The sequence below is a fragment of the Myodes glareolus genome, chromosome 1, assembly GCF_982192425.1.
Source record: "Myodes glareolus chromosome 1, mMyoGla1.1, whole genome shotgun sequence".
Classification (NCBI taxonomy): Eukaryota; Metazoa; Chordata; class Mammalia; order Rodentia; family Cricetidae; genus Myodes; species Myodes glareolus.
Window position 1 is genome coordinate 63,908,112 of NC_142026.1, and position 15,661 is coordinate 63,923,772.

Genomic DNA, 15,661 nt, shown 5'->3' on the forward strand with positions numbered 1-15,661 from the left:
ATCAGTTCTGGGAACCCATGGAGGGGAGCTTTTCTGTTAACTCTGTGCCAGTATTTTCACAAGTTTGTCTCTAGGGCATAGGGTGTGACATGCCTAAGGAGTCTCAGGCAAGAACCGTGGGAGAAGCTGAGGTCTACTGGACCCCAAAGTTGACCCCTCCCTGCCACCTCGGTGCTGTCTTGCACTTTGGGTAATAAGAAGAAGGGCTCTTGCAGGTAATGGGGACAAGAGGTAACAAATGACACCTGTCCTGCTCCATGACTGCTTTGCTCTGTTCCCTTTTGGGAATTGATCAGGAAAGATGTGCAAGACTGGAGTTCAAGGTCCTGGGGGAGAAGGCTGAGTAGTGGAGCCTGGGGACCATGGGTGTGTGTGACCCCGGGACATTGAGGCACTTTATCTGTTGACTTCACAGGTATGATCAGGCACCGATTCTCCCTAATACCCATGGTGGTGCAGCTCCTGTCCACCCCCTTTTTAAAGATTGATGTATTTTATTTTATACATCTGAGGACTTTGCCTGCATGTATGCATATGTACTGCATGCGTGCCTAGCACCTGTGGAGGTCAGGAAAGGGTGTTGGATCCCCTGGAACTGGAGTTACAGATGGTTGTAAGCCACTGTGTGGGCGCTGGGCACCGGGGTTCTCAGAGCAGCCTGTGCTCTGAACTACTGTGCTTCTCTAGCCCTCAGGCACTGCCTTGAAGGGGGGATGGCACAGCTGGCAGGAGAGATGGACGAGGACAGGACTAGGGAGCCAGCAGGGCCCAAAGAGAGGCTTCCGAGACGGCCTTACCGTAGACTCTCCCTCCTGGCTGTCAGAGTGTCTCTGGTGTGCCTCTGCTTCTGAGGGTTTTTGTTTTGAGGTGGCATAGACTGGCTTTGAGCTCCTGGTACTTCGTCTTTCACCTCTCAAGTGCTGGGATTATAGGCATGTGCCTCTCTACCCGGTGAGACATGATTCTTTCCACATCATCCCTACTTGATCCCTTCTCACTGTTGTCTTGCTCCTGAGTAACCCAGACAAGTGTCTTAACCTCTCTGAGCCTTTGCTCAGTTGCGGAGTGCAACTGTTCGGAATTTGGTGTCGGGCTGGGTGTGCAGGGATGGATGTTTGTATACCGGCACACAGTAGTGAGGCTCTGCTCCAGGCTGTCTGTTTCCCTGCTGGACTGCAGCGCTTGAGAGAACCCTCATGCCCAGGGAAGGATCTTCCTTGGTGGCCACCTCCTTTAATGTCAACTGCAGAGTCCTAGGACAACTCTCTGGACAGTGCTCAGCTGCTGGCTGCACCTGCGTCTGCTCCCTGCCCCCAGTGTACTGTGATTTAGCTCTTAGCACCTGAGCTCTAGGTCTGGCCACAGGTTCCCTTTGAGCGCCAACTTCTCAGTGTGTCATCACCATCCCCAGCACAGGTATCCTTGGTGGTAGTATTCAGGCATCTGTACTGGCCTGCCCTTGAGGTCCTGACAGGATCTATCCTTAGCTGCAGCCTCTGAGAGCACCTTCTGTGCACATTTGCTGCGCTCCCCTTTAAAAGGTGGGCCTTAACCAATCTCTGTCTCTTCCATTCTCTCTCTTTCTGCTTCTTTGCCTGTCTCTATGTCTCTCTTTGTCTGCCTCTCCTTTTCTGCTGCTCCTGTCCCCAGAGGCTGGTCTCCACTCTCCCCACCCACCTTTACATCTGAGCTCTGTTGCTTGGCGTCTTTCTCTCACGTGCTGCCTTTTTAAAATTACGATACCTGGGGAGCAGTTTCCTCTGAAACCCTCCTGCCTGGGCACTCCTGCCCGTGCCTTTCCTGAAGATTGGTGAAACCCTTATGTGTTCAGCCTCTGCAACTCAGGGTGCCCAAATTAGCTCCTTCACCCTATACTTTGTTCCCCCCACAGGTGACCAGCAATGGCAGCATTGGGAGGGACACGCCGGCCGAGACCCAGCCTCAGAACCCCCCACCCCAGCCTGCCCCCAACGCCTGGCAGGTCATCAAAGGCGTGCTTTTCAGGTGAGCAGGTGGGCTTGGGGCTCCCACTCTGCAAACAGCAAGACCTGGGGAGAGGGACTGTTGACCAGGAGTGGCACATTGCTGCGTTGGCAGAGGGGTTGTGCACACAGAGGCCTCACGACCTCCATGCCCAGAGAAGTACCTCGTGGATAAGCCTCAGCCTCTCATGTCACCCCAGTAGTCACCTTCTTTAATTCTGGCTTTTGAGCCCTAGAGAGCCCTCCTGGACAGCACTCAGCCTAGAGTAGGTTTGTTTTGAGACAGGGTCTGTTATGTAGCTCTGGATGTCCTGGAACTCCATCTGTAGACCAGGCTGGCCTTGAACTCACAGATCCACCTGCCTCTGCCTCCTAAGTGCTGGGATGAAAGGCATCTTTTTTGGTAGTATTAAGAGTTGAACCTAGGGCCTTGGGTGTACTTGAGGCACGCCTCAAGCCCCTTATTTGAAGGCACAGTCTTATTAAGTTGCCAGGCTGGATTTGAACTTGCTATGTAGTCCAAGCAGGCCTTGAACTTTTTATTATATTGTCTTATTAACTTTATGTGCATAGGAAGGTGTGCATTGACAAGGTACACATGTGAAGGTCAGAGGACGAGTGGGGAGTTAGCTCACTCTTCTACCCTCTAGGTCCAAGGGATCAAACTCAGGCGGTCAGGCTTCATGGCACACACCTTTACCCGCTGCGCCATCTCACTGTCCCAAGTCCTTGAACCTTTGACCCTCCTGCCTCAGCTTTCCAAATGCTCAAATGACAGGCCTGAAGCAGGGTCTGGCTGAAAAACCCACTCTGCATGGAAAATGGAGTCCTACCAGGCACTGAAAGGGGAGAAGTTTTCTAGAAACGATTAGAGACTTGGCTTTGGTAGATTTTTCCTTAAGCTTAGAAATGATCTGTGCCCTTTCACAACACAGTGCGTGGCTGTTGAGCATGTGCCCATGCCACTTGTGCAGTGACATCCTAAGTGCATAGCACACATCTGTGTCTTCTCGTGTAGTTTAGAAAATCTCTTGTCATCTGGACAGCGCACGCTTTTAATCCCAGCACTCGGGAGGCAGAGGCAGGCTGATCTCTCTGAGTTCGAGACCAGCCTGGTCTACAAGAACTAGTTTCCAGGACAGGCTCCAAAACTGCAGAGAAACTCTGTCTTAGAAAAACCAAAAAAAAAGGAAAGAAAATCTCTTGTCAGCTGGTGCTCTGTAAATAGGCCTTACATTAACAACAAATATAGGTATTGTGTCTTCTTGTTTAGTATGGGTCTCAGTATGTGGCCCTGCTGGTCTGAAGCTCATAGTGATCCTCCTGGCTCATGAGACTTCACTGTAATCGCCAGCTTGCTTAGGGACCATGCACAGTACACACTTAGTCCATGAGCAGTAGGGATGCAGGCGTGTGTTGGCTTTGCACAGTGTCTCACTCTCTAGTCCAGTCCTCAGACATAGCTGTCCTCCTGCCTCAACCTCCTGAGTGAGTGCCAGGATTATAGGTGAGCCACTAGGTCTAGCAGATGTATCTAATGTTTACAGACATTAGGAGCCACATGTTTTCCTGGATAGAGGATTTTTTTTTTAATTTTATATGCATTGGTGTTTTGCCATGGGTGTCGGGTCCCCTGGAACTGAAATTATGCAGTTGTGAGCTACCATGTGGGTGCTGGGAATTGAACCTGGGTCATCTGGAAGAGGAGTCAGTGCTCTTAACCATTAAGCAATCTCTTCAACCCCTGTGGTTGGTTTTTTGTTGTTGTTTTGTTTTGCTTTCTCCTCTCTCTCTCTCTCTCTCTCTCTCTCTCTCTCTCTCTCTCTGTCTCTCTCTCTCTCTCTTTCTCTCTTTCACATTTTGCATTAAAAGAAAAAGGTTGCCAGACTATGGTGGTGCACATCTTTAATCCCAGTGCTTGGGAGGGAAAGGCAGGTGAATCTCCAAGGCCAGCCTGGTCGACAGCGCAAGTTCTAGGACACCTAGACCTGTTATACAGAGCAATTTGTCTTGAAAAATCAAAGCAAGAAAAGAAAAAGATTTTTTTAGATTTATGTTATATGTAACATATTAGTGTTTTGCCTGTGTGTACTATGTGTGTGTGCTTGGTGCCTGCAGGGGTCAGAAAGGTGCATAGAATCCCTTGGGACTAGAGTAGGCATAGTTGTGAGCCAGCTTGTGGGTGCTGGGGACCAACCCAGTGCTCTTAACTGTCGAGCTGCCTCTCTAGTTGTACATTGAATATTTTTTCGAGACAAAACTCAGAGATCCGCCTTGCCTCTGCCTCTGGAATGCTGGGATTAAAAGTACATCACCACTGCCCAACTGTAACTTAAAACTTTGTGTGTATAAGAATTCGGGAGACAGAGGACACCTTTCAGAATTCAATTTTCTCCTGAATTCTGGGATTAGACCTGGGATTAGACTCAGGTTCAGGCTTGGTAGAGGCTTGACTTTCACCCACTGAGCCATTTTGCTGGCCCTTATTCTGTTTAGGCAGCTGTTACTTAGGCTGGCCTTGAACTTGGGGCAGTCTTTCAGGCTGAGCATCTTGAGCGCTGCTGTTTCAGATGCGTGCTACCATGTCTTGCCCTGTTGGAGCTCGCTTCTTTTTAAAGCATGTTCTCATGTGGTTCAAGGTAGCCTCAAACTTACAGCTAAGGGTGACCCTCAACTTCTATTCTCTTTTCTTTTTTAAATTTTTTTATTTATTTATTTTAAAAAACACTTCTTATAGTTTATTTAACTTTTATTTTATGTGCATTGGTATAAAGGTGTCAGATCCCCTGGAACTGGATCTTCAGACAGTTGTGAGCTGCCATGTGGGTGCTGGGAATTGAACCCCGGTCCTCTGGAAGAGGAGTCAGTGCTCTTAACCACTGAGCTATCTCTCCAGCCCCTTAAATTTATTTTATATATATAGTGTTCTGGGCACCAGATCTTATTATAGATGGGTGTGAGCCATCATGTGGTTGCTGGAAATTGAACTCAGGACCTCCGGAACAGCAGTCAGTTCTCCTAACCTCTGTGCCATCTCTCCAGCCCCTCAACTTCTATTCTCTTGCTTCCACCTCTGCAGTTTCTACATGGTTATTACAGGCATGTGCCACCATACCTGTATGCCACGTATGGTACTAGTATGGTACTAGGAATGCCACTCAGAGCTTCATGTGTGCCGGGCAAGTTCTCTGCTAACTGAACTGCATTCCAGCTGAATTCATCCTAAGGATCCCATGAAAGTTTGTCACCAGAGGGAGGGAGGTATATGTGTGACAAAAAAGGGTGTGGCTGCTGTTTCAGAAAGGTAGTCCCTGTAGAGGGCATGGGTGTGGCTAGCAGGAGAGCAGGTATATAGCATGCTTGAGGTTCTAGGTTCTCTCTCCAGCACTGCAAAAAAAAAAAAAAAAAAGACTTGCATTGCAGTCTCCAGTCATGTTCTGGCGTCATTCCTGCCATTTGTGCCCATGCTTCTCAGCCGTGGAACCTGTTCCTTATCCCTTGTTCTCTCATCTTCCCTCCTTGCCCTGTGCTTTCAGATTTCCTTGTTATTTCCTGTGTTTGTGTTTGTACTTTCATTCATTCATTTATTGCATGGGGATACCTGCTGTGGATGCACACGTACCACAGCACATGTGTAGAGGCCAGAGGAAACTTGTGGGAGTTTGTGTTTTCTTTCTGCCACATAGGTTCCAGGTTTGAACTCAGGTCCTTGGGCTTAGTGGTAAGCACCCTCCTGCTGAGCCTTCTGCTCGACCCTTTTTATTAGTTTAATCCCAGCAGTTGTGGGAGAAAGGGGCAGGCAGAGCTCTATGAGTTCAATGCCAGCCTGGTCTAAAGGAGTTCCAGGACAGCCAGGGCTGTTACACAGAGAACTCCTTTCTTGAAAAATAAACAGAACCAAACCTTTATAAGATTACATTTATTGATTGATTGTTTGTATATGTACATATGTGCACGCCATGGTGTGTGTGGAAGTCAGAGGATAACTTGGAGTCAGCTTTCTTCTATGACCATGTGGGTCCTGAGGAGTGAGATCAGTTGTCAAGGTGGCTAAACCAAATTTTCAGCTCCTTTTAAATTTATCTTTCTTTTATGTACATTGGTGTTTTACCTGAATGTGTGTCTGTGTGAGGATGTCAGATCCCATGGAATTGGAGCTACAGACAGTTATAAGCTGCCACGTGGGTGCTGGGAATTGAACCCAGGTCCTCAGAAAGAGCAGCCAGTGCCCTAACCGCTGGGCAATCTCTATCCCCTCCAGCTCCTTTTAAAGATTTAATTATTTATTTAGAAGCAGGTGTGAAACTCACTGTGTGGACCAGGCTGGCTTCACACTACTAGAGATCCCCCTGCCTCTGTTTCCTAGGTATTGAGGTTAAAGTTTTTATTAGCATATATTAATTATACATAATAATGCCCTTCCTATAACATTTTTATACCTGTACATAATGTATTTTGATCCTATATAGCCCCCCCACTTCCTTGTCCCCCTAGTTTATACAGTGTTGGGGAGCAAACCTAGGCATACAAAACCTTTCTGTATGCTAGGCAAGCACTCTGTCAACTGAGCTACATGCCCAGCTCCTTGGGTTTCCTTGTTCATCATCAATCTCTCTCTCCCTCCCCCTCCCTCTCTCTCCCCCCGTCTCTTGCTCTCACTCTTGCTCTCTCAGTTGAGACAGTGTCTTGTATGTATCCGAGACTGGCCTGTAACTTGGAACAGTCCTGCCTCCCCTCCCTGAGTGCTGATCACAAACCTGTGCCATCATTTCTGCCTCACTTTTTGTTTTCATATGCCAAGCAACTTATAAGACAGGATAGCTCTCTCAAATCCTTCCCTTCATTTCCTCACCCTCCCAGTGCTTTTCATTAGTTGATATCTGGAAATCTGCGCCTTAGTACTGAGGGAGCCTCTTCCTTCAGAGGGGGCTCCAATTCAGCCTCTGCAGACTCATTTCCTTTCTTAGAACTAGTGGCAGCAGACATCAGGAGGGTGTGGGTGGCTGCTAACAGACCATCTCATCCATTTCAAGTTCTCTGTGTATGTGTCTTGTGTGTCTGTCTGTCTGTGTATGAATATGTCTGTTTGTGTGAGTCTGTGTCTCTGTATGTGTGTCTGTGTGTGTTGCTGTAGTTGGAACTAGGAGCCCCAAATATGCTAAGCATAGAGGTTGTTTTTTAATTATGTGTTGTTTGTATTTGATGTTGGTGGTCTGGTGTGTGCTGCAGTGAAAATGAGTGTGTGGGGTCAGAGGACAGCTTTGTGGAGTTTTCTCCTACTTTACATGGTCACCGGGCTTGCATAGTAACACACTACATACATCAATCACACGAGCCATAGAACTGAATTTTTATTTTATTTCTTTACTGAGACAGGATCTCACCATGTAACTGCCTGGCCTGGAACTCATAGAGATCCGCCTGCCTCTGCCTCCCAGGTGCTGGGATTAAAGGTGTGAATCACACACCTGGGCCAGATCCTTTTTTTGTTTTAACTTATTTTTATTTATGTCTGCATGAAGGTTTCAGGTCCCTTGGGATTACAGAGTTGTAAGCCACAATGTAGGTGCTGGGAATTGAACTCAGGTCCTCTGGAAGAGCAGCCACTGCTCTTAACCACTGAGCCCTCTCTCCAGCCCTGGGTGCCAGTTTTGGAGATGAGAACCAAGATTCTGGGATAGTTATGTGATACACAAAGCTCCCCGAAACAGATTATGTGACAGTGGCCCTCTGTGTTAGGATGATGTGCATGGATTTAAACTCATCCTTCACCTGGAGTGAAGCTGGAGAAGGACTGGGGCATGGAAAGGAGCAGAGAGAGACGGTTGGTTCTCGTGTGTGCATGCGTGTGCCCACATGTACCTGCGTGTGCCCGCACACACCTGCAAGTGTTTCCTCTCTTGGCTTGACTTTTCTTTTTGACAGTACTCGGGAATGTAGAGCCTAGCTATGCCAAGTTATGTCTACCTCCTGAGCTACAGCTCCTGTCTTTGTCTAGCACGCGCACATGTGTTTTGTTATTGTTGTTTTGTTTGTTTGTGTATTGAGATAGCAACTTCTGTATCCCTGACTGACATTAAGCTCACAGAACTCCGGCTAGCTTTAAGCTCCTGATGACCTTCCTGTCTCTGTCTCCTGAAAGCTGTAATTAACAGTTATGAGCTATCATACCCACATTGGTTTATAAGCTTTATGCACTGTGACTGGAAAAATGGCATGCCTGCTGGGCGGTGGTGGCGCATGCCTTTAATCCCAGCACTTGGGAGGCAGAGGCAGGCGGATCTCTGTGAGTTCGAGACCAGCCTGGTCTACAAGAGCTAGTTCCAGGACAGGCACCAAAGCTACAGAGAAACCCTATCTTGAAAAAACAAAAACAAAACAAAACAAAGCACACCTTTGATCCCAGCACTCAGAGGTAGATGCAAGTGGATCTCTGTGAGTTTCAGGACAGCCAGGGCTACAGAGAAACCCTGTCTTGGAAAGCCAATAAATAAATGGAGGCTATTTGTAGTGGGATAGAGGATTTATTGCTTTTTTTTTTTTAAAGCAAGTTTTGAGACTAGGTCCCACTTCACAGTCTAGTCTGGCCTGGAACTTGAGCAGTCCCTTTGCCGCTCTCTCAAGTGCTGAAATCACAGGCATGAGCCACCATGCCTGCTTTACTCAGAAAAGTTTGGAAACCTGGGAAGCCCTGGGTGCATAGAGGAAGAGCTTTGTCCCACAAGCCCTTTGAGAGGTCTCCAGAGGTGATTTTCTGATGGCCTCACATGCATTCCAGGTGACTAGGGTCTGAACTCGAGAAAGCACTGGTCCAGCCTGCTTTGTTCCACACAGGGGGACAGAAGGCTAGAAGGCTGAGAGCCCACAGGCCTCTCTCCCTTGGAGTATTTACTGAATCGGAAACCGGAGGCTGCAGGGGTCCCCAGAGAGCACGGGTCCCAGACCTTTGTCAGCTTTGTGCATCTGGGAGCAGGTGGCTCAGCTGGGCTGCAGCCCCTGAGACCCCAGACCCCAGGGCTCCTTGGCTTCAGCAGGCAGAGGCAAATGTCTGTGCCCGGTCCTGCCCTAATGGGGCCCAGCCAGGAGGTACCAACCCACTGAGCGTTCACTCACAGTTTCCACTTAGTGAGTTTTTTATTTGTTGTTGTTTTTGGTTGTGTTTTTTGCAGCACTGGGTTTGAAATCCAAGGCCTTGCATTTGCCAGGACAACCTCTGTCACTGAGCTCCACCCTGGGAGCTGTACATGCCTTTTCCCCTGATGAAATAGTTGGAGCAGCTCACACAGGGAAAACATTCATGGGGTGGGCACCGTGCTCTGTGTATAATGCCATTAGAACTCGGGGAAGGTGCGTGCTCTTCACACCCCACCAAAGGTCACAAAAGGTCGAGTCTCGCCTGAGAGTGGGTGTTGCACTTGTAGTTCTAGCAGTCAGGAGACTGAAGTAGAAAGGGCTGTGAGTTCTAAGCTAACCTCAGCTACAGAATGAGACTTGCTCAAAAAGTCAACCGTGGCTGGGGAAATGACCCAGTGGCCAAGCATGAGAACCTCAGTTCAGATTCCTAGTACCCACTCGAGGCTGAATAAGTCTGAAACCTTGACCTTGGTTGTAGGAAGAGAGATAACCTGGGGCTTGCTGATCAGTCAGCCCAACCCTAAATCCATTCCTTTTCAGAAGATAGATGTGACAGAATCAGGTTGGCCTTGATTCTCTGGGCTCAGAAGATCCTCCTGCTCCAGCCTCCTGAATTACAAGCTTGTCACCAAGCCCCAGTTACAGTTTTCTATTTCCTTAGTGTTTTTGATCTGTAAGCGTGTGTGCAGGTGTGTACACACTTGTGTGAAGTAGTAGAGTGGAACTTAGGGCTTTTGCATGTACTAGATAGGCTCCTGACCACTGAACTGCATGCTATTCCTATAGATCTTTTAGCATATAGTAATTCTGCAAAACAAAATTATTTTATTTTATTGATTTTAGGGTTTTTATTTTTTTTTTTTTTTTGAGACAGGGTTTCTCTGTAGCTTTGGAGCCTGTCCTGGAACTAGCTGTTGTAGACCAGTCTGGCCTCAAACTCATGGGGCTCCTTCTGCCTCTGTCTCCTGAGTGCTGGGTGGGATTAAAGGTGTGTGCCACCACCGCCCAGCAGTTTTTTGTTTTGTCTTAATTTTGAAAGAAATTTTATGTGTATGAGAGAGAGTGAGTATGTGCATGTGTGATCCACATGGCAGTGTGCATACGGAGCACAGGAGAGGGCATTGTCCTTTAGTGCTGGAGTTAGAAGCGGTATTAGTTACTTTTCTGTTGCTAAGATAAAATACTCTGAGAAGAACAACCCAAGGTGAGAAAGGCTTATTTGGCATGTTCGGGTTACATTGAGGGAAGTCGGTATGGCCTGGAGCAGAAAGTTGAGGAACACTGCTTGTTGGTTAACTCACATGCTTAAATACAGCTTTGTTACGCAGCCTGGGGTCACCATCTTAGAGATGGTACCACCTACAGTGGGTCCTCATATGTTAATTAATAATGAAGACAGTCGTCCAGAGACATAGCCATAGGCCAGTCTGCAGCAGCTTCTCAACCATCTGTCTAATCTGTTTTGTTTTGCTGTTATTGATTTGCAGTTATATTTTATTTTGTTGGGTTTTTTGAGCCTTGAGTTCACTCTGTTGTCAAGGATGATTTTGAATTCTTATTCCTCTTGTCGCCACTTCTCAAGTGTTGGAATCATAGGTGTGCACCACAGTTGGTAATTAGCTTTGTCAAGCCTTTTTGATTTGTTCGGTTGGGAGAATGAGACTGAAAAGGTTGCTCAAGCTAGGCCTGACGGCCCAGGCCAGGTGATCAAAGAAGAAATCTCAAGTTCAAGGCCAGCTCAGACTCCTTAATAAGAACCTGGCTCAAAATGAAAAATAATAAAATGGCTAGGATATAGCTAAGTGCCAAAGTCTAGAACCCGCCAGTGAAGGTCTGGGGTGTGGCTCAGCGGTATATCACCTGCCTAGAATCCATAAGTTGGGCTGGGATGTGTGGCTCAGTGGTAGCGTATGACTAGCATATGAGAAGCCCCCGTTTAATTTCTTTCTTTTTTTTTTTTTTTCTTTTCTTTTTTGATCTTTCGAGACAGGATTTCTCTGTAACTTTGGAACCTGTCCTGGAACTAGCTCTTGTAGACCAGGCTGGCTTTGAACTCAAGAGAGATCCACCTGCCTCTGCCTCCCAAGTGCTGGGATTAAAGATGTGTGCCACTATGACCTGGCCTGGCTCAATTTCTTAATACCACAAAAAAAGAAACCACCACCACTAAAACTGGTTTTCTGTGGCTAAAAAGACTAACTCATTACCTCCATCTTTTTTAGTCTGCCATTGAAACTGAGAGTAATTACACTGAGGTTTTCTGCTAGTACAGTGGGAAGAGTCTAGATTTTTGCATCTTTCTTAGGCCAGAACATGTACCTGACTGCCTTAGACTCCCACCTCTGAGCCTGAGTGTTTGAGCCCTGTTCCTATGCCTGGTATGAGGTCCTGGAGGGGTCAAGGTGGTGGCCCTGTGTGGATGGCAGCCTGCTTGCATAGGGGTTTTAGCCTCTGTCCAAGATAGTACTTTGCCTTCATTAGCCCCAACACCGCTTTCTCACTGCCTCAGCCCTCAGAAAGCAGGGGCTAGTATGGAGACTGATCACTGGATGCTGGCATAGGGTATAAGGCTTTACCTGCTGCTTCTTTCTTCCTCAGGATCTTCATCATCTGGGCCATCAGCAGCTGGTTCCGCCGAGGGCCATCCCCTCAGGACCAGTCAGGACCCGGAGGAGCCCCACGTGTCGCCAGCCGCAACCTCTTCCCCAAAGACACTCTAATGGTAATGCTAGGTGGGAAGGAACTTGAGGGGCTGGGAGAGTGGTGTGTTAAGGCCAGCAGGATGGGACACTTCCTGGCTGCTCTCAGCTCTGTGGACACGTGGGACTCAGATGCTCTACCCCATCAGTGCATGTGACTTGTGCCACCTAAGAGACTGAGAAAACAGGACTCTGGGGACCTCATGTAGCTCCTCCTGGTTGTTGTGCACCTGTTGCAACAAGGTCCCTGGGAGTTTTCTTCCAGAAACGTGTTTGGCCTTCGTGGGTCGTGGGTAACAGGGTGACTGGGTTAACGGCACAGTCACCAGACTGCTCAGCCCCTCCTGGATTCATGTTTGCTTTGATTCTGTTGCTGCATATCCCAGCCTATTAGCAGACCACTACCGAATAGTGGATCCTGATGAGGGTGGAGCCAGGCTGAACAGGTTGGGGGGTCACCAAGCTTGCCTCCCCTTCTGAGGCACTGGCCTTTGACTTGCTTGTCCCAGGTCTCTACAGCCATCTGTGGTGGTCCTGTTTCCCCTTGTGTTTAAGTTCGTTGTTGGCAATCTGAAGCTCCTTGATGTCATATCCCAGGGCAGAGCCAGCACAAGACAAAAGCAAAAGTTGAGATTACCAGTTTGCATTAGGCACTGTCCACAAATACCGTCATACCATGAACGTCCAACTGGTGACCCTAACACCCTTCTCTCTCCACAGAACCTGCACGTGTACATCTCAGAGCACGAGCACTTCACAGACTTCAATGCCACCTCAGCGCTCTTCTGGGAGCAGCATGACCTGGTGTACGGTGACTGGACTAGTGGGGAGAACTCGGATGGCTGCTATGAGCACTTTGCAGAGCTTGATATCCCGCAGGTAACCCCCACCCTGTTCTGACCTGGGTTCTTGCAGCCACCTCCATTGTTGTGTGATCCCCAGCTTTAGCCAGTTAGCCATCGGTCACTGTTCCTGAGGGCCTGCTTAGCACAATGATGCCAAACAGCATAGCTTCAAGGTTATACAAATAAATGGTGATGGGGCATTTGAGCCAGGCTGATGCATGGAAACCTCTGTACCACGTAAACTGAGATGTGTTGCGATTGAGTGTGGTAGCACTCCCCTATAGTTCCAGAAACTTGGACAGCTGAGGCAGGAGGATTATCATGAGTTCAAGACCAAGCCGGGAATTATGGGAAAACCTGTCTCAAAAGCAAAAGCATGTAACTATTACTGTCTCATGTTAACTGTCACTGTCTGCTGTCTGTGTGATAGGTGAAACTGGGGTTAGTGGCAGCTTGGTGCTTTCCCAAGGTCAGTATCTAGTGAAAGAGTCACTTGGCTCCCTAACTCTAGGTCCAAGGCCTGCCTCTCCAGGAAGCCTTTCTTAGCTGGTTTAAGTACGTTCTCTAGCCTTACGACCTGTGTTGACTTCTGTAGGCTAGGCATGCTGGGCCTTCTGTCTGGACACAGATCTTTCTCACCAATCTTTGAGATCTAGGAGGGTAATGCGGGGCTTAGCAATGTTTGTGTCATCACTGTCCAGCAGAGGACTGGGCACACACAGACATTCAGCAGTTTTTTTTTTTTATTTTTAATGTTGGCAGTTGAGCCTAGAGCATCTCTCTTGCACACTGTGTAAGTACTATAGAGCTGAGCTAGATCCCCTGCCAGTGGATTTTATTTTTTGAGATAGTCTTGTGTAGCTCAGGTTAGTCTTGCTATGTAACAGAAGCTGGTTTTGAACCCTTTAAACTTTCTGCCTCAATATCCCAACTACATGGATTATAAAATGTGCTGTCACACATGACCTCAGCCTCCAGTTTTTTTTTACTTTATATGGTGAGCTAGGGGCTCACTGAGTTGTCCAGGCAGACCTTGAACTCACGGTGTGGTGGGACTCCTGTCCTTTGTGCCCAGCAGGTCTTAGGAATGGGGAAAGAGAAATGCCCCACCTCTCAGTGACTCCAGTGATACTGCTGGCTATACTGTCAAGCCCAGGCCCTTTCTTGAGTTTCAGAAAAGGATGGGGAACCAGTAAGCTGGTTGTAGGGACTCAGGTCTCACCTCCCGAGAAGCTCCTGGGGGCTTGGAGAGGAGGACCTAGTGTAGACCAAGCTCTGCTTGAAGGTCAGACAGAGAAGACTCAGGCTCTCCTTTCCTTTCCCAGTGCCCTGCACAGTTCACCTCCTCCCTTCACAGCTTTGGTTTCCTCCCCTAAAGTCCCCATTCTTGGGCAGTCGGGAGAGCTAAGGTGAGGAAGCCTTTGGCCAGAGGGCCAGCAGGAGATGGCACATGGAGTTCGGGGTGGCAAGGAGGGTCATGGGCTCACAGTCTGGTTATTTTCTCTTTTGTTTTGTTTTATCATAATGTAATCTTCCTTTGTGGCCCAGACTTGCCTCAAACTCTCAATCTTCGTGCTACAGCTAGAATTAGAGGCATATATTGCCACAGATGGCTTCAAACAACTGGGTTCTAACTCTTGTAGCCTGTCTGCAAACCCTTGAGTATGTGAGCACCCAGAGCCTCGTCAGCAAAGCAGGATCTTGTCATGACCCTGTCACAGTGCAGTGCAGTAATGGGCTTCATGACGCACTAGAACAGGGCTGGCCAGTGGGCAAGTTCCTTGGCTGGGTGCTCTGGGAAGGTCTTGCTGCAGTGGTGGGATGACATGCATCCCACAGTTGAGGCACTGAGTCCTGTGAAGGAAGCCTGAACTTATGGAAGCCAGGACCAACTCTCAGTGTTCGGTCCATCTGGGCCCTGACCTTCAGTCTATCTTGCTCCAGCACTTAAGGCAGAACCAGTCAGCTCAGTCAGCTGCCTCTATGCCCTGAGTCCTCAGGACGTAGCTGGAGAGTTGTAAGTGGAAGCTGCTGTAGGCAAGTGACAAGCAGCCTTGGCATTTTCTACTCCCTACCCACTGGCTACCTTCTCTTGTAGAGTGTACAGCAGAATGGATCCATCTATATCCATGTCTACTTCACCAAGAGTGGCTTCCACCCAGACCCTCGGCAGAAGGCCCTGTACCGCCGACTTGCCACTGTCCACATGTCCCGGAGTAAGTTGCCTCCCTTCTGATCCTGGTGGACCATGTCTGGAGTGTGACATGCAAAGTCTCAGTCCTATAGAGCGGGCAAGAACCTTGTGCTCTGGGGATTAGGGATTGATGAGACAGGTACTGGCCTCATTTGTCTGTTACTAGCTCTGGGACACTCAGGGACCTGCAGGTGAGAGCAGGTGAATCTGGGTGTGATGCATGCCTGGCATCCTAGCTAGGGAGTTGAGGGCTAAGACTGAGGCAGAGTGGTGAGTTTAAAGCCAGCCTAGGCTTCTTACCGAAACTGCCTCAGTAAAAGCAAGGGCATGTGGCTAGGCAATGGTGGTACACGCCTTTAATCGCAGCACTTGGGAGGCAGAGGCAGGCGGATCCCAGTGAATTTGAGGCCAGCATGGGCTACAAAGTGAGTTCCAGGACAGCCAGGACTGTTACACAGAGAAACTCTGTCTTGAAAAACAAATAAGCAAACAAAAAACCAAGGGGAGGGGGGAGAGACTGGGCAGGTGGAGCATAGACCTGCTGGACGAAAAGGTGACAGTAAGCTTGGCTGGAGTGGAGGGAAGGAGCTGATCAGAGTCAGACACAGAGCAGTGGCTTTGAAAGCAGCTGCAACCTAAGGATGGGGTTCAGTTGGCAAAGTTCTTGCTTAGCATAAGGAAACCCTGGATTGGATCCTTTGTGCAGCAAACCAGGTGTGGCGGTGTATACCTGTGATTCTGGCCTTGGAGAGGTAGAGGAGGAGCAGAAGTTCAAGGTTATCTTTGCTTACTTAGGGAATTCAAGGC

At 48.5% G+C, this 15,661-nt stretch overlaps 1 protein-coding gene across 1 annotated transcript in view; it reads left to right on the forward strand.

The window, feature by feature from the left end:
• The window catches only part of Clptm1 (CLPTM1 regulator of GABA type A receptor forward trafficking), a 30,402-nt gene that overhangs the window by 6,472 nt on the left and 8,269 nt on the right, over window positions 1-15,661 (forward strand). Inside the window, exons 2-5 of the mRNA XM_048433321.3 lie at window positions 1,892-2,004; window positions 11,715-11,838; window positions 12,536-12,694; window positions 14,759-14,876. Of these exons, the coding sequence (XP_048289278.1) occupies window positions 1,892-2,004; window positions 11,715-11,838; window positions 12,536-12,694; window positions 14,759-14,876 (514 nt within the window). The remainder of the gene's footprint in view (window positions 1-1,891; window positions 2,005-11,714; window positions 11,839-12,535; window positions 12,695-14,758; window positions 14,877-15,661) is intronic.